The sequence below is a fragment of the Osmia bicornis genome, chromosome 4, assembly GCF_907164935.1.
Source record: "Osmia bicornis bicornis chromosome 4, iOsmBic2.1, whole genome shotgun sequence".
NCBI lineage: Eukaryota > Metazoa > Arthropoda > Insecta > Hymenoptera > Megachilidae > Osmia > Osmia bicornis.
In genome coordinates, this window is record NC_060219.1 from 11,572,587 (window position 1) to 11,588,891 (window position 16,305).

General features: G+C 28.8%; 6 protein-coding genes across 9 annotated transcripts; 4 read left to right on the top strand and 2 right to left on the bottom strand.

The window, feature by feature from the left end:
* The first annotated feature begins 161 nt into the window (after positions 1 to 161).
* Positions 162 to 1,502, top strand: LOC114878399 (tubulin-specific chaperone C). The gene has a single exon (XM_046285600.1). It carries the CDS (start codon positions 293 to 295, stop codon positions 1,319 to 1,321), a length of 1,029 nt encoding a protein of 342 aa, XP_046141556.1. The 5' UTR covers positions 162 to 292; the 3' UTR covers positions 1,322 to 1,502.
* Positions 1,503 to 1,642: 140 nt separating this feature from the next.
* Positions 1,643 to 2,431, top strand: LOC114878400 (ATP synthase subunit g, mitochondrial-like). Its single transcript, XM_029192183.2, has 2 exons — positions 1,643 to 1,777; positions 2,100 to 2,431. Exons 1-2 carry the CDS (start codon positions 1,741 to 1,743, stop codon positions 2,357 to 2,359), a joined length of 297 nt encoding a protein of 98 aa, XP_029048016.2. The 5' UTR covers positions 1,643 to 1,740; the 3' UTR covers positions 2,360 to 2,431.
* LOC114878397 lies at positions 2,428 to 7,718 on the bottom strand. The gene is made up of 10 exons (XM_029192173.2): positions 4,947 to 7,718; positions 4,646 to 4,875; positions 4,361 to 4,577; positions 4,134 to 4,286; positions 3,895 to 4,059; positions 3,611 to 3,799; positions 3,357 to 3,531; positions 2,941 to 3,275; positions 2,744 to 2,880; positions 2,428 to 2,685 (listed from the first exon to the last, which is right to left on the bottom strand). Exons 1-10 carry the CDS (start codon positions 7,707 to 7,709, stop codon positions 2,535 to 2,537), a joined length of 4,515 nt encoding a protein of 1,504 aa, XP_029048006.2. The 5' UTR covers positions 7,710 to 7,718; the 3' UTR covers positions 2,428 to 2,534.
* Positions 7,719 to 7,737: 19 nt separating this feature from the next.
* Positions 7,738 to 9,392, top strand: LOC114878398 (probable tRNA(His) guanylyltransferase). The gene is made up of 4 exons (XM_029192178.2): positions 7,738 to 7,871; positions 7,948 to 8,431; positions 8,567 to 8,811; positions 8,898 to 9,392. Exons 2-4 carry the CDS (start codon positions 8,065 to 8,067, stop codon positions 9,327 to 9,329), a joined length of 1,044 nt encoding a protein of 347 aa, XP_029048011.1. The 5' UTR covers positions 7,738 to 7,871; positions 7,948 to 8,064; the 3' UTR covers positions 9,330 to 9,392.
* Positions 9,393 to 9,876: 484 nt separating this feature from the next.
* Positions 9,877 to 11,890, bottom strand: LOC114878451 (V-type proton ATPase subunit d). Its single transcript, XM_029192291.2, has 6 exons — positions 11,671 to 11,890; positions 11,204 to 11,554; positions 10,967 to 11,124; positions 10,709 to 10,885; positions 10,530 to 10,607; positions 9,877 to 10,452 (listed from the first exon to the last, which is right to left on the bottom strand). Exons 1-6 carry the CDS (start codon positions 11,789 to 11,791, stop codon positions 10,291 to 10,293), a joined length of 1,047 nt encoding a protein of 348 aa, XP_029048124.1. The 5' UTR covers positions 11,792 to 11,890; the 3' UTR covers positions 9,877 to 10,290.
* Positions 11,891 to 12,176: 286 nt separating this feature from the next.
* LOC114878448 (coiled-coil and C2 domain-containing protein 1-like) lies at positions 12,177 to 16,305 on the top strand. Of its 4 annotated transcripts, none has more exons than XM_029192281.2 (12): positions 12,177 to 12,359; positions 12,439 to 12,577; positions 12,675 to 12,784; positions 12,873 to 13,239; positions 13,327 to 13,692; positions 13,785 to 14,162; positions 14,233 to 14,600; positions 14,668 to 14,843; positions 14,920 to 15,186; positions 15,446 to 15,484; positions 15,717 to 15,807; positions 15,888 to 16,305. In XM_029192281.2, exons 1-12 carry the CDS (start codon positions 12,300 to 12,302, stop codon positions 16,005 to 16,007), a joined length of 2,481 nt encoding a protein of 826 aa, XP_029048114.2. In that variant the 5' UTR covers positions 12,177 to 12,299; the 3' UTR covers positions 16,008 to 16,305. The 4 variants fall into 4 exon arrangements, with proteins under 4 accessions (XP_029048114.2, XP_029048115.2, XP_029048116.2 ...); XM_029192282.2 differs by having other exon boundaries at positions 12,678 to 12,784; XM_029192283.2 differs by lacking the exon at positions 15,446 to 15,484.

Consider the following 16,305-nt stretch of genomic DNA (forward strand, 5'->3'; position numbering starts at 1 on the left):
CTTTAAACAATAATCTCAGCTAAATATGTTTAACAGTTAACAATGTATGCTTGCATTTTTATAGTGTTAATATAGATATAAACGAGATTTATTAATACAATATGAGATAATAGTTTATACTTTTTATATTTTCTAGTTTTTGCCTAAAAAAACAGTGAGTGTAAAAGTCTTAAATATATTGAAACAAAATATTTAAAAAAATAAATTTATGTTATCAACAAATCATAAATATTTAAAGCTAAATGATATACAATATATAATCCTTCGCAGAAAATAGTATCTATACATCAATATGGACTCTCCTACTCTCATAGAAGGCAACTTGCCAGATCGTATTACCAAAAGAGATCGTGAAAGGAAGAATATCATTGAGAGACGAAGAGAAGAAAGGCAATCTTTAGCTGTTGAATCTGAACAAAGCAGTTATTTTAAAGACACTTTTTACTCGTCATGCAAGAAGGTTAAAGAAATGTTGGATAATGCACCTAGTGCAACCACATCTGCTCTTCCTGGAATGTTTGACAAGATAAATAAGGAAATTTTAATGCTTAAGAATTATTTGTCACAATCAAAAATGTTTTTAAAAGTTTATGACATTAGAAGAGCACAAGAAAATTTACAGGTACTGGAAAATGAAGCTTCTGATTTGGAATTGAAATTATTACCTAAGAAGAAATTTGGATTTAAAAACCGAAGAGTTGTGAAAAAAACTTCGGAGAAAACACACGATGTAACAGATGGTCTGAAAGATTTAAAAATATCAGAAGGAATTGTAAATGGTTCTACTAAGCAAAATTACAAATTGTCAAGCAAATATGGAGATAGTGCGTGTATGCTCTTGGGAAAAGTTGATGAACAATTAGTTTTAGATGCTGAAAACGTAAATAAGAATGATGTTCTACTTTCCGATTTAATTCGGTGTACGATACGAATTTATGGTACACCTAGTACTTTGCATATGGTAAACTTAAAACAGTGTACTGTGTTAGTTGGACCAGTAACATCTTCTGTATTTGCCCATGATTGTAATGAATGTGTATTTGCTTTGGCGTGTCAACAACTTCGATTACATTCTTCAACAGATTGTACTATTTATTTACATGTTACAAGCAGAGCAATCATAGAAGATTGTACAAAAATACGCGTTGCACCTTATAATTGGTCTTACGAAGATCAAGCGAATCACTTTAATCTGGCAGGTCTGGATCCAAAAATAAATAATTGGAATTGTATCGATGACTTTAATTGGTTATCTAATGAAAAGCATTCACCAAATTGGAGTATACTAGATCCTGAATTACGTGTTAAAAGTTGGGATTGATAGATATGAACAAAATAAATTACAAAATTAAATATTCAGTTTACAAAATACCGGTTTTTCAATGTGAAATACTTTTGTTAATTTCTTTATCTGCATACTTCGCTTTTTCACAAAAATTGTACTATACGAGCGTTTTGTATACTTACAAAATGTTTAATAAACTCGCTGTTTGTGAATCATATATGTTTAACCATTTTTATACTTTGTATGGGAAGTAAATAAAAAACTACAAATTTACTTAAATCAGATATAGTGGAAGTAAGATACTTTCGTTCTGTTGAATACAAAACCCGCGAATTATAGTTTGAAAGAATGCCGATAGATGGCTGAAATGTCAGTTACAAGGAAGGGTTGTTTTAGGGGCGCAGAAGATCGTTCATTTCCTTTCGTAACTTTGTAGAAGATTATAACAATTAAAAATGTCAAAACCGGGTATGATATCGCAGCTACTCAAATGTAAGTATTTCATATTTCAAAATAATTGTTACCGTTATAATTTAAATATTATATTGATTATAATTTTACTTATAAATTAATGGTTATGTAACATCAATAACTTTATTGTATGCTAAAAAGGAGTTAATTATCCAATTCTTTAAATTGAATTGTATAATTTACTTGTTAATCGTACCAATCTTAGATGAATGGTTTTATATGTAATGTATGAAAAATATTTTCTATGACATAATTTTAAGGTTAGGAAAGACGTATACTATATAAATAATTTCAGTTAATTAATCATTTATCGTACTAATTCCTTGTTATATGCTTGTTACAGCTGTAGCAGTGAACGCAAAACCTGCTGTTGGAAAATTCCTGTGTTACGCAAAAGTAGAATTGGTTCCACCAAAGATCTCTGACATTCCTGCTATTCGAAATGATATCAAAAAACTTATATCTGCTGGAAAGAATAGACGAATTCTTGAACTTTCAGTACGTGAAGCCTGGTTAAATACTTTAGTTACAATTGAAGTGTTGTGTTGGTTCTTTGTTGGAGAATGTATTGGCAAATGCCATCTCATAGGTTATAAAGTTTAAAAATGCATTATTTATATAGACACTATCTGTGTATAATTAATAGTCATTCTAATAAATAAATACATATATATATCTCTCTCTCTCCATAAAGATGAATTTAATTTTGTAAATTTACATTATCATCTGGCTACATTATTTTCTTGTTTCATTTTTTATTCAAAATATAAAAATGAAATTATATTAATACATGCTGTTTTGAATATTGCCATATACATATTGCTCCACTAACATGAACATTTAATGAACGAATTATACCAGCTTGTGGTATTTCTATACAAGTGTCAAACAAAGATATTAAGTTAGCAGGAATTCCATCCTTTTCATTTCTGGAAAAATGTTTATTCTTACTCAAAAGAATTCATTTGATTATTTTTTATCACTTACCCTAATACAAGAATTGTCTTCTTTTTGAATTTCATATTTATCAAATTCACACTGTTAACTGTTTGTTCTAAACCTACTAAAGACCATCCCATCTCTTTTTTATCCAATAAGAATTTACATAATTGATGTGGTTTTACCTACAACATTAATAGCTTCATTACATCAGAAATATCATATTTTGTAGTATGATAAAATACCTCTGTAATAGTTATCCAATTTTCAGCTGATACACTAAGATTCTGAAATTCCTTATCTTTAATTTGATTTAAATTAGCAATAACTAATTCTTTAACATTGAAAATTTCACAAGTACGGGCGAGTCCTCCTAAATTTGGGGCACGATTAACGAGACATGCTACAACTATAAGACCATCTTCATCGGATAATCTTTTATGAGAAACAGATTCTCTAATGGTTGAAAAAATATCATTATGTGATATATTTGTAGGCATTAAAGGATCAATCTTTTTTTGAATGTTATTTAGTCCTTCAATATCCATCATAGAATTTTTTACAAATGACTCCTTATCAACTGTGTTAAAAGATTTTATATTATTTAATATCTTGTCAATAAGAAAGATATATATTAGTATTAGTATAATTTTCAAAATACCTGTAGATTTCATCAAATAAGATGATGTTTTAGTATCTGATAATAATGTATTCAAATTATAAAGTTGAAGAGGATGATTAATAGTTTCTTTGTAGTTCAGAATTTGAAACAAATCTGGAGTGATCCATTCACTTGGATCCATATCAGTCAATCGCGGGAGTTCAAAATAAATTGTCTATAAATATTAGTAGATTATTATTTATCTATTGTAGTGATTATATTCTAATAACGTTATATAAAACTTGTTATATTACCTGTAGACTAAAGTCATGCACAGCATGAAAAACTGAAAAATAAAAATCATCCTGAATTTTACTTGAATTTATCGCTAAATTGCCATATTTCAAACTTGCTATTGCAGCATCATATAATCCTTTATATTGTACTATAGTGTCGTTACAATTAAATTGTTCCAACATTTTATACAATTTTACAAAAATTATCTATATTAAACACAAAATACATATATATATATATATATATATATATATAAATATACTGTAATAATAAACTATTATGTACAATATACCCAAATTACCTGGTTATAAAGACGCATACTATATTGTTGCCCTAAACAACAATGTGCAATGTATTTAATTCCCATTAAAATAAAATCGCACTGAGAATCGCTAGGAAGAAGCCTTGAAACATGATAAACGATACACGCTATAGAACTAACACATCCTGGACGAGTTGTAATACCCTAAACAATTATTTTGTTAAATAAATTGATACAAGGTTTACACAAATTTGAACAAAATGAAATAAAATTTGTACCTCTTCAAAAAATTTCCAGAGTTTGTAATGCAGTTCTATATTTTCTACGAAAATTTTTATTAATATCCACTCTTGCATTAATCTGATACTATGCTGATTGCTTTCCAACAGCATTAAATTGCAGAGACATTCTTCTAATATAACAATGTCCAACTATAAAAAAAAGTATTAATATATTTCTTTCAATCTTATTACTACTCATAATTAATTGCATAATGTTTTGTTACCTTATTTAGGATTGGCTGTAATATCAATAAGATTTGCATAATTCGATGCTTTATCTTATGTATATAAGAATGATTGAAATAACGCTTGTTTTTAAATTTTTCTAGTTTTTGTAAAACAATTGGAAGTAACATGGATGCATACTCTTTATCTGCATTAATTATCTTGTATAATAATATAATAGAGAGTGCTCTGACACTAGTATCATTATTGTAATCTCTAATAATAAAATTGATAATAAATTAATACATGTATTACATATATTGAAATCATATAAAAATACTTACATTATTGATATATGTCGTGGATAGTAATTTCTATAATTTTGTGTGACATATAGATATGCCTGATTTTCTATTTGTTTATCTCTCCGAAGCACATGTCCATGAAGACAACATGATACCAATGGTTCTTGTAAATTTTTTAAATAACGTATGTTTAATGACTCCATTTCATTTAATAAAATTTGTTTTAATTTTGGCACATTATTACTTTCTTCAAGTAGTTGATCAAGAAACTAAAAATTGATAAAATGATTAATATTTAAGCAATGTTCGTTTTTATGATAATTAAAAATTTATTTCTTACATTATTTACAAAGTGCATAACATCAGGTAATTTCAAAAAATTATCATTTATAACAACTCCTACAAGATCTTTTATTGCCATAAAATATAACTTATTCTTTTTACTTAGTAACGTACTTTTCCAGCATAAGGTAAAAATAGATTCTAAATGTAATTTATCTTCTATATCTTTTATTGCTCCTTTATTAATAATTGTTTTTAGAATTAATGCAATTTCTGGAACAATTTCATTTCCTCCCATTTCGTAAAGACACAAAGTACTTTCAAACCAATTAATATTTTGAGGCCATAATTGAATTTCTTTCTTTTCCAAAAATTGATTTAAAAGTTTTGCAAGTAACAAATAACAATTTGATGTTATTTTTCCTTTAGTATTTACTTGATCTTGGACATGTGGATCTTGATCATTATTGGACATGTGAATATTAGGTATATCCAATAAAGATTCCACATAAAGCAATGTATGATGTTTATACAAAATCTCTTGAGTATGATATAAAATATATAATGCATACATATAATGCATGTTTGTATATTGTTTTATATTCTGGAGAATAAATATACTTTGACTTCTGAATCTCTCAACATGATTTAAAATTTCTTTTTCTGATAAAATTAAATTTTTATTGTTAAGAAATGAAACAATTATAATAAGATATTTATTGATTTCTTCATAACTGAATTTATATGGTATACTTTTGCTATTTTTAAACAAAAATTGTAATGAATCATTAAAATATGGAGATAAAAGTTGTATGATAGTTTCATCTGTTTTTATTACATTTAAATTAAATAAATGGGACATAAATTCTATTACATAAAATATATATGTATGATTTACATAAGGTCTAGTGTTTATCCCATTGAGTATCGACAGCCAGTTATTTAGTATTCCAAACACAATACATGTTTTATGTTGTAATATCAATCCTGTATCATAAAACATAGCAATTACAACAGCAAACTTTGCAGGACTTAATTTCACATGTGAATCTTGACTTGAAAATTGTTCACATATAAATTTGATAAAATCTACTGCATGTTTCTTTATTAATACTTCTTTTAACCAGTTTACTACAATTTCCCATGAAAATGATTCTCTTACAAGTGTATCTTCCAAAGAAAATTCTAATAATGTTTCTATTACAATTTCCAAATTGTTTACTTTTCCTATAGAAAGACAAATTGTTTTTATAAGTTCAACTTGAGATGCAATTCTTAATACATGGGAATGCATGTTTAAATTCTTTTGTACTAAAGATTTAACTAAAATTAATTCATCATCCCCCCACTGATTCAATGTTTTACTTGTAACTGTTCTCAAAACTTTTATCACATAAAATATTGGTATAGGGGCCCATGTTTCTTCACTCATTATTTTCAATAGTCTTTTGGGAAATTCAGTTTCTTCCTCTGTTATATGTATAAATAATATTATGATACTACTCAGTATATCTGGTTCATCCTGGTAAGATTGGCATTCATACAGAAATGTATTGTTTAAAACCTGTACAAACAGTTTCAAAAACTGATTGTCATTTATAAAAGTATATAATTTACAAACATACAATACTCCCTGTTTTACTATGTTATTATTCTCATGCTGCAATATTCTTTCAAAGATCAGTTGCAACCAAATAGTGTTAAAACAATCATTACATAAGGTGTGTTCTTCATTACCTTTTATTAAAGTTGATAAATTTGTCAAAGCAGGCAATATCAAATGATGTTGCTTTTCCTCTAATGCATCTAATATCAGGAAGAACTTTTGTTTAATATCTTTTATTAATATCTTTGTTTCAGTTTTCTGACCACATACAAAAGGAACAATTGAAGGTATTTTTAATTTTAAAACATTTTCATTGGTAATATTCATAAAATCAGTTATATGTTTCATTATAAATAATCCTTGTTTACGATACTGTTGTATGGGTGATTTTAAGCTCTTTATAATTAATAACCATAATTGCTCTGTATAAAATAATTTATAGTGTGTATGAATTACATCATTTATAAAATTAGATGAAAAACATACACTGACTATAATACTCAATGCACTAAGCAAATCCTTAAAATCATCCAATTTATTTAAGATAACATTCCATATAATTGGTAAAATATTTTCAGAGCTACAAGTACTTATTAATTTTGGAAAAATTGAAGTAAACAATTGCCATTCTTTATTTTCTTTCATTTCTAGCCATGTTATTATATCTTTTAAATACAATAAACTGAATTGTTTTAATATGCTTAAATCTGCATTATTATATAATAAGTGTCTTAACTGCAATGATTCTAAGAAACATTCCAAAATTTTTATATAAAAAAATTTACTCTCATCATTGTTTAAGACATCAACATTTGACTTTTGAAAATTTATCAAATGTTCTTCGATACATTGTAAATTACAGTAAAGTATTAATTGTAAAGTTATAATATCATATAAAATTGGATGTTCAGTAAAATTTTGTGAATGCTTTTTCAAAATTAAAATACTTTCTATAGTTTTAAAACATAAATCACTTGCAGTTACTTTGATATTTTTCTCTTTGGAATTAAATAGAAGCTGATATTCATAACATAACACTATTCGAAATGTTTCCAATTTTTTCGTATCAAAATTATCTTTCACGATCTCATTGTTGTAATATTTTACGATACGATGTAATAACAACAGTGGGTCATCTTTAAATGCAGTTTCTGATAATTCAAAAACTGAAAAGTCCATTGTTGATGAACGCATATAACGTTCGTGTAAATCCATTTTATCGATGTTTATGGAGGTGTCTTATTTGAAAATTTGAATATATTTAATTTAATTAAAATGTTTTTAATTAATAAAAGTTTTATATAACAAAGTGTTACACTTAGCTTGTTGATTATACGCAGCAGAACGAATGTAAATACTTAACCAATAAACGCGCACGTGGGTTTTTTAAGATATAAACATATATATGCATACATATCAGAGACCAATTTATTTTCTAATAAAAAATTAATAGGATTTCTTAAATGAAAATATTCTGTGAATAAGTTGTGCACATCTGAAACGATTTGAAACCATTTGAAACCAAAACGAGTTCGACAGTGGAGACTTCAACATTCAGCAGTTTCAGGAAATGTATTTTCTGACAACAGGAAGCAACTTCCTGAAAATCATTAGCTTGGTCAAACAAGTGGTCAATAGCCGGCAAATAAGTTTGACGAGAATGGCTAAAAGTAAATTCGAATATGTGAAAGAATTTGAACGTGATGACTGTTGTTTACCAAATTGTTGGATCGTGGTTAGAATTGATGGAAGAAATTTTTCGAAATTTTGCGATGCACATCAATTCACTAAACCGAACGATGTAGCTGCTTTGCAATTGATGAATCGCGCGGCTATTACGGTTATGGAAGATTTCAAAGAGATCATCTTGGGTTTTGGTCAAAGTGATGAATATTCTTTTGTCTTTCGAAAAGATACTCAACTTCATAAAAGAAGGGGTATGTGTATACCGAAATATACATAATCATACAAGTTTAAAATGATAGATAAGTAATCATCAATTAATAAATGCAGAATATAATTTTTATCAATATAAATATACCATTTATAGTATTATTTTTGTTATGTTTCAGCCTCAAAATTGATGTCAATTGTAAATTCACTTTTTGCATCATCATATGTTTATCATTGGCCTCGATTCTTTCAAGGCAAAGAATTATATTATCCGCCATCCTTTGATGCCCGTGTTGTATTATATCCTACAGATAAAAATTTGAGGGATTATTTAGCATGGCGACAAACAGATGTTCATGTGAATAATTTATATAACACCTGCTTTTGGAATCTTGTATTACAAGGAAAATTGACTCCAAGTCAGGTAATTTTAAGTTGTTTAACATTTATACGTATATTGCAATTACAATTAAATGAATAAGATTTTATGTAAATAATTTTAATTTTTAGGCAGAAGAGAAACTTAGAGGTACATTAGCATCGCATAAGAATGAATTACTGTTTCAAGAATTTGGTATAAATTATAACAAAGAGCCTCCACTTTTTCGAAAGGGTACTACACTTATAAGGAAATTAGTACCTGATGGAACAGGCAGATTAAAACCAGCGGTAGTTCCACTGGTAGATGATATTATTGCAGACCGTTTTTGGAAAGAAAATCCAGAAGTAATTGGATTAAAAAGTTTGGCAACTTATCAGCCTCCAAATCTAGTTAATAATGCCACACCATCGCCGACCGCGAATATAAAACATATTAATAATACTCCACCATCCTCTGTTCCTAATGTAAATTCTATAAAGAAAGAAGCGCATCCTACGATGAGTCGTGAATCAGATGGAGAAAAAATGCAGTGTGAAAGTGAACGAATTTGTAGAAGATAAGCAGTGTTTTATTCGTTTTTTTTTTTATTTTACAATAAATTTGAAAAATATCCTAACGGAAAATAATGAAAGTTTATTTCCAATAATTTTAAGAATTTTCTGTTGTTTTATTTAAAACAGTAGTACTATAGAATATTAATTATTAATGAAAGAATGACGAATTTCGGAAATATTTATATATTTCTGACTTTTTGTAAATTTTCATGTAACAGTAGTCTTTATCTTATCACTTTTGTTAGGAATTATATTTTTATATCATAAATTGCATATTTCTATGTATGTTTTTACATACTTTCTGATATATGCATATAAATATGTATATACATATATATTACGAAAGGGTTTTATAGAAATACACATATATTTAACAAACATTTTTCGTTAGGATTTTATATTTTCAAACTTATCCAATTTCAGTATTAAATTCCTTTATTGGAACAATTGATGGTAACGAAAGTTTATGTAAAGGCGTGATGAGCATAGTAAAATTTATTTTGATCCTTGGCTAAGAATATAGGGAAGTAAAAAAAAAATTCAATATAACGTGTTATTTTAGTCAAATTTTCAAACTTATGGAATGCATTATATATTATTTTATATTACAATAGAATCGATAATTACATCATCGGATAACATCAAACATAATATATACCGATCTACAATAAAATACACTATTTACATCTATATGATATCCATTTTTTGTATGTATGACAGTAATACTAAATAGTAATTTTCAATATTATTTGTTCAATTTAGCTAGACACACAATTGGCTGTTTATTTTAGTTATGAACTAAATAATTATTTTGTTTCTATTTGACAGCTTCCTCTTCTTTATTTATAGAATACTGTAGAATCCTTAGTTATTCATAGTTGAATAAAATTAAAGAGGAAAAATATTTTTGTGTGATATTGTTGTAGTTAAACATAAATAATCGATAGAACCTTTAGAGACATACATATTAAAAAATTGGAATGTAATTATCTATTTTAGCACGATGCTTTTGCGCAACACATTCCGCTATCCATACGATATTACGACATTCTTGTTCTTTTAATTTAAGGTAACTATAAAATACTCCAAAATGAAATTGCTGAAGGAAAGCATGAACGTTTAAGCGAACCTGTGATGAAAATTTTAAAATCAGTAACATTTACGAATAACATGTTATATCAACTTTTGTGATGGTATTAAATTTACCTCATGCTCGAAGAATTTATCTTCTAGAGTTTTGTCACCGGGATTATTACCTGCACCTTCAAACAAGGCACTGTATTCCTGGGGGAAAAAAAAGTACAAATATCGTTTATGTACATACAGGTATAAAATCCATAAAAATTAAAAGTTCTCATTCACGAAATAACAAACTATTTACATACAGCATAATATTCTGCTACAGCTTTGACCTGTTCATAATCATCAGCTCTTGCTAATGCTGCTAATCCATCAGGATTTAATTTTCCACAGCGTGGATATAATTTTGCTCTATCATCTTTACCTAGTTCAGTTCCAAAGGAGTTTATAGTTATAATAATTGCTCTTCTATCTGCTTCAAACTATAAAGGTAATTTATATTTAAATTGTTATTTTATGGGTCATACACATATGTACACAGTTAATTTTATTAGATTTCATACCGCAAGTATTTCACACATAGTATCTGCAGTTGTTCCACCAATTTCTTTACAAAACTTGTAGAATGCTTCCAAATAAGCTTTGTATAATGTATTTCTGATTATTTCAATGTTCATCTCATCCAGATCTTGTTCAGAGATACAATCCACAAAGAATGGTGCTATGGTAAAAGTTCATTTTTACAATAACAATATTTCTTTTATCAAAAACAATTAATAAGAAGCAATGTCAAATCATACCCAAAGGAGTATCTACTAATACAGCATTATAAAGTTCAGCAGGTGTAGATGCTACATGAATAGCTTCCATTTGTTCAAAACTACCAAGAGGATGACATTTTGGAATTAATTCTGAAATTGGCCTTTGATGCAAAGTTCCAGTAATCAATAAGATAATATTATCAATCATATAACTGTAAGTAATGAAATCTAAAAATTGAGACAAAGGCTCAACAGAATGATTACGCATATGCTGAAATTCCACAACAAGTTTTTCTCTTAATTTATCATCAATTACACTAACAGATAGTGGCGATGGTTCATTAGCCAAGAAACTTCCATAATCTGTACCAGCCAAATGTAGTTTTAAATCTATATAAACATAAAATATAAGCTGATTATATATAAAAATCTAAATACTGAGACGATTGAAATAATTAAACATTTATACAATTTTCAGAACTATACAAAAATTATTAAAAATTTACCTTCAAGAGTTTCGCATTGTACAAGATTAAGGTAGTCACTCTGTTGAAGGATTCCACATTTAAATCCACGACAAAGTCCTTCCAGATATCCATTATCAATGTTGAACATACAGCCCTTCATATTGAGAGTTCGTTTACTACAATTCGATTACTACTCTACTCCCAACACAGATCCGTCAAAGTCAAAATCGGACTCGCCCTTTTTCGTGTCGATCATATGACTATACAGTGAGAAGTTAGCTAAAGACCATGAAAACTGATTAAATCTATTCGAGGTAGCATCACCTCGAATGATTATCGAATGTTTGAATTTGTCCAATGTTTCATTGAAATTTCACCGTTTAAAACATTAATATACACATCTCAAATTATTAAAATTGTTCATAATGATTTCTGGTTGAACAAATAATATGTTACTTTTGTGTATTGTATGTAAGATGTATGTAGGCACGCATGTATGTGTGGATTTATGTATGATGAATGACGCATGCTAGTACGCATATATAGAACGTGTTAGAACGCTACTGCGATACGTTTATATTCTTGTTTCATATTTTGTTCACTTCAATATTTTTAATATTCTACTAACAGTCAATTGATGTGCAATAGTAGACATTTTATAAAGTAAAATGTTTGGAAAGAAAGAGAAATCAAAACGACAAACACGGCCTGCTGGTAGCCTTGCACAGGTATTATTATCTTCTAGTACTTTTAACCTTATTTTGTAAACGGTTTGATCTTTATTAAAATAATAATGTTTTCGAACAGTATGGGATTTTTGATATCCCAGAAAATTTGGACAACATAGGCAATGAGTTTATGGAAGATGATGACAACAATGATGATTTAGAGGCTGAATTAGAAGCTTTAACAAGTGGTGATGACAGTGTTTCAAAACCTAAACAAAGTGATCAAAATATATTTTTTATATATTTCCTAATTATCTGTTATTTGATTTGATGAATTACAGAAGCCTGATATATTTTTATATTGTACTTTTATAGCAGCTCGTAGGCCAGTTCCTAAAGCAAATTTAGATGCAATGATAGCTGAAAGTATAAAAGATATAAGTGTTGAGGAAGTATCAGATGGAGAAGATGATCCAGAATTATTGGTACAAATACATATATTGTCCTTTATTTATATTAATTCATTGTTGTAATTGTATGTGAAATAATTTTAAATATTTTATATTACATTAGAGTGAACTCAAGATGATAACAGGTGATGAATCTGATGAAAAAGTTTCTCCAGAAGAAGAAGAAAATTCAGTAGTAGAAAATACAGAGCAATCTAAATCTCAACAAAATGATACACCTATGCAAAACACAATTACTTTGTTACAAGAAAGATTAAAACTTTACCAAATTGCTGAGAAAAAGGCAAAACAGGAAAATGATCTAGGAAGAGCAAGAAGATTTAATAGAGGCATTAAAACACTTAAGGAATTATTACATAATGTCCAGGCAGGAAGAGTTATTAATGAAGATGATATGCCACCAGAATTGCCTCCATCTGCTACTGCAGAATCAACAGAAACAGCATCAAAGAATGATGAATCAAAACCAGGTATTATTGAAAAAATACTTAATATATTATTTTTATTTGGATGTAATTTTCAGCTATTTAATATAATACTATATTCCTGTCTTTCAGAGAACAATGTCTCAACAGAAGTTGTTGCATCCACAGAAAGTAATACTCCTGAAGAGCCTATGGCTACAAAAACTGTGGATGAAGAAGCATTAAAATTATTAATAGATAGACAACGGGAATATAAATTGGCAGCAGTGGCATGGAAAAGAGCTGGTAACATGAAGGAGGCTCTTCAATGTATAAGCATAGTAAAACAATTTGACAAAGTAATTGCAGCAGTAAATGCAGGAGAGACAGTTGATTTGTCAGATATGCCATCCCCTCCAAACACACCTGGGTCAAATACTATTGCAGTATCACCTGAAAAAACAGAAAAAATAGAAAATGAAATGCAAGGAACGTCGTCTTCGGAAACAGCATCTACAGGTAAAATTTAAAAGTAACATAAAATTTGATGATAGACATATGTAAGTGAATTAAAAATTATTGTAATGTTGTATGATGTATTGGAAGAGCAGAAGTAAAACCAGCTGGTTTAGAAAATGTAGAAACTGCCTTAAAAGAACGACTTGAAGTGTACAGAAGAATGAAAACTACCGCAGAAAGCGAAGGAAATTCTTCTAAAGTTCGTAGATATGGTCGTATTTGCAAGCAATTTGAAGATGCTCTTAAATTACATACTCGCGGAAAACCTGTTCCTTTGGATGAGTTACCTACTCCACCTGGTTTTCCACCTCTTTCACTTGGCCCACAACCTAGCGCGTCTACTCCGGCAGTGGAGAAAAATGAAAATCAACCAGCGCCAATACCAGAGTCAATTCCAGAATCCGAACCAGCCGAGAATAAAATTGATTCAAGTCCAAAAAGTCCCGTTTCACCTCCAAGAAGACAGGGAGGTAATAAAGTGTTAAATTTGAAGTATAGTATTATATCATCATAAATGAGATGATAATTTTTGTCTAATAGGAAAGAAACAAATAGGAAAACAGACACGCGCTGACAAACAATCAGCTTTATTGCAACAGCGTCAACACGAATTAAAGCAAGCTGCTCTGAATGCGAAAAAAGAGGGTGATCTAGAATTGGCACGTAACTATTTAAGGCAAGCAAAAGGTATAGATCCACTGATCGAAGCTAGTACAGCTGGATTACCAGTTGACATGAATTCCATACCACTGTCGCCTCGTGCCAAGTTCGAATTAAGTGGAGATAGTATAACTGGTCAGACGGATGATAGTTTCGTAGTCCTGAATAACGAAGATTTTGAGGAAGGAACAGCAACAGACGAAGAAATTTATGAAAATCTTGAATCACAGTTAACGAAACAAATCAAGGTAGACTAAAGATATAAATCAATCGATTTTAATAAAGTTTAATTAATCATCAACCTGTTCGTTCCAGTGGTGTTTATGTACAAGGGATCATTCGAAGGCATTAGGAGATGTACCTGGATACAATAGGTGGGAACGACTTGCATTGGGTTATAAAAGAGATTTAGATATGTTGAGAGTAAGAAAGCGCGATGCTCTACCATCGCCGCAACATCATTACGAAACGAAAACCTATGCCATAGTTCAGTTAGTACGGCAAAATTTCTCCCCACCACGGTAATAGAATTGTAATATCATTTTAGAAGATTCTATTATTTTCTAGGAGTTGTACAGACTTGAGCGATGCTGACATAGAAATTTCGATCATAAGAGGGGTTAATTATTCAAAAGAGGGAGATACTTACGTTATGTTTGAGTTTCCTTATCCTTCGGATAATCCTCCATCGGATAGAACGGTTACTATTAAAGGAACATGCAACCCAGAATATCAAGCTGTATTTCCACTGACCGGTATAATAGATCGTTCTTTGAGACAATGTCAACGAGCTTTTAAAAGACACGCATTAAAATGTCAAGTTTGGGCAAAAGGGTAATGAAATAAGTAATATAATTTGATTAGTGATAATATTTCTACGATATTCCAATTGTGCTATAGATACCTGTATAAATGTATATCCATAATATTTTGTTATAAAATTGATAGAATTGTATTAACTATGCTACTAAAAAGTAGTTAAATTTTTAGTAGCGATAATCAGACGAAGTGTTGCATATACGTAATACTTTGAATATGTATATTTGTTAGTTTAATAATAAAAATAGTAAATAGGTTAGTACGTTGCTTGCAGATGCTCGCTGAATCCGTTCCTGTGTTGCACTAATCCAAGGTATGAAAAATTTCGTGCTTCTTCAAAGTACCCATTGTCAGTGTTTAGTTTATATGTAGCAGAAATAATGTGCTAATTTAATTTTGCTAGTTTGATTCGTACATGTTAGAATACTTGTATTACACGAGCAAACTGTAACAACGTAATTCTTGTATTTGCTTTTATTATTTCAGCTTTTAAGTTACAATATGTATAGATTTATCAATTAATGTTTATAATTTGTATTTTTCAGTGGATTCTTTAGGAGTGACAGCCTGTTAGGTACAGTAACGGTGAAATTACAGCCTTTGGAAACTCAATGTGAACTTCATGATTCATTTCCGGTAAGTAATGAAAATTATGATTACGAATATGATGGTTTATCCGAATAAATTTTAATTAAAGAATTTTCATTTTATCTTAGCTAATGGATGGAAGAAAAGCAACAGGTGGAAAATTAGAGCTGAAAATACGTTTGAGAAATCCAATTCTCACAAAACAGATAGAGCAAATTACAGACAAATGGCTAACTATTGATTATTAATTGAATATCTGACTGTTTGCTTCGCTAATAATAGCATTATTGTCACCGCAGCAATGTAACTTTTTCAGTTGCGATGCGATAAGAAAGATATTATATACTTTGCTTTATTAGAAATGATTGAAGCTTATCGGAGTATCAGCGAAATGATGATTCGTACATTTTATAATATGAACATTCAGCCACGTACAGGTATACACATACATAATATATAATGACATTTGTCTAAAATATGTACAGTTTAATATGCACACTTTAATATGTAAATAATAAAACGTATATTGTATAGGAAGCTTGTAAA

Coding starts and splice junctions, on each gene's coding strand:
- LOC114878399 (XM_046285600.1), top strand. CDS start 293: ATGGACTCTCCTACTCTCATAGAAGGCAACTTGCCAGATCGTATTACC.
- LOC114878400 (XM_029192183.2), top strand. CDS start 1,741: ATGTCAAAACCGGGTATGATATCGCAGCTACTCAAAT. Junction 1,778..2,099: donor GATATCGCAGCTACTCAAAT/GTAAGTATTTCA, acceptor TGCTTGTTACAG/CTGTAGCAGTGAACGCAAAA.
- LOC114878397 (XM_029192173.2), bottom strand. CDS start 7,709: ATGGATTTACACGAACGTTATATGCGTTCATCAACAATGGACTTTTCA. Junction 2,881..2,940: donor ATTGGATAACTATTACAGAG/GTATTTTATCAT, acceptor TTAATGTTGTAG/GTAAAACCACATCAATTATG. Junction 2,686..2,743: donor AAGACAATTCTTGTATTAGG/GTAAGTGATAAA, acceptor ACATTTTTCCAG/AAATGAAAAGGATGGAATTC.
- LOC114878398 (XM_029192178.2), top strand. CDS start 8,065: ATGTATTTTCTGACAACAGGAAGCAACTTCCTGAAAATCATTAGCTTG. Junction 8,432..8,566: donor TCAACTTCATAAAAGAAGGG/GTATGTGTATAC, acceptor GTTATGTTTCAG/CCTCAAAATTGATGTCAATT. Junction 8,812..8,897: donor GAAAATTGACTCCAAGTCAG/GTAATTTTAAGT, acceptor TTTAATTTTTAG/GCAGAAGAGAAACTTAGAGG.
- LOC114878451 (XM_029192291.2), bottom strand. CDS start 11,791: ATGAAGGGCTGTATGTTCAACATTGATAATGGATATCTGGAAGGACTT. Junction 11,555..11,670: donor ACAATGCGAAACTCTTGAAG/GTAAATTTTTAA, acceptor ATGTTTATATAG/ATTTAAAACTACATTTGGCT. Junction 10,608..10,708: donor CTGTAGCAGAATATTATGCT/GTATGTAAATAG, acceptor TTTTTCCCCCAG/GAATACAGTGCCTTGTTTGA.
- LOC114878448 (XM_029192281.2), top strand. CDS start 12,300: ATGTTTGGAAAGAAAGAGAAATCAAAACGACAAACACGGCCTGCTGGT. Junction 14,163..14,232: donor ACCTCCAAGAAGACAGGGAG/GTAATAAAGTGT, acceptor TTTGTCTAATAG/GAAAGAAACAAATAGGAAAA. Junction 15,187..15,445: donor TGTCAAGTTTGGGCAAAAGG/GTAATGAAATAA, acceptor CGTTGCTTGCAG/ATGCTCGCTGAATCCGTTCC.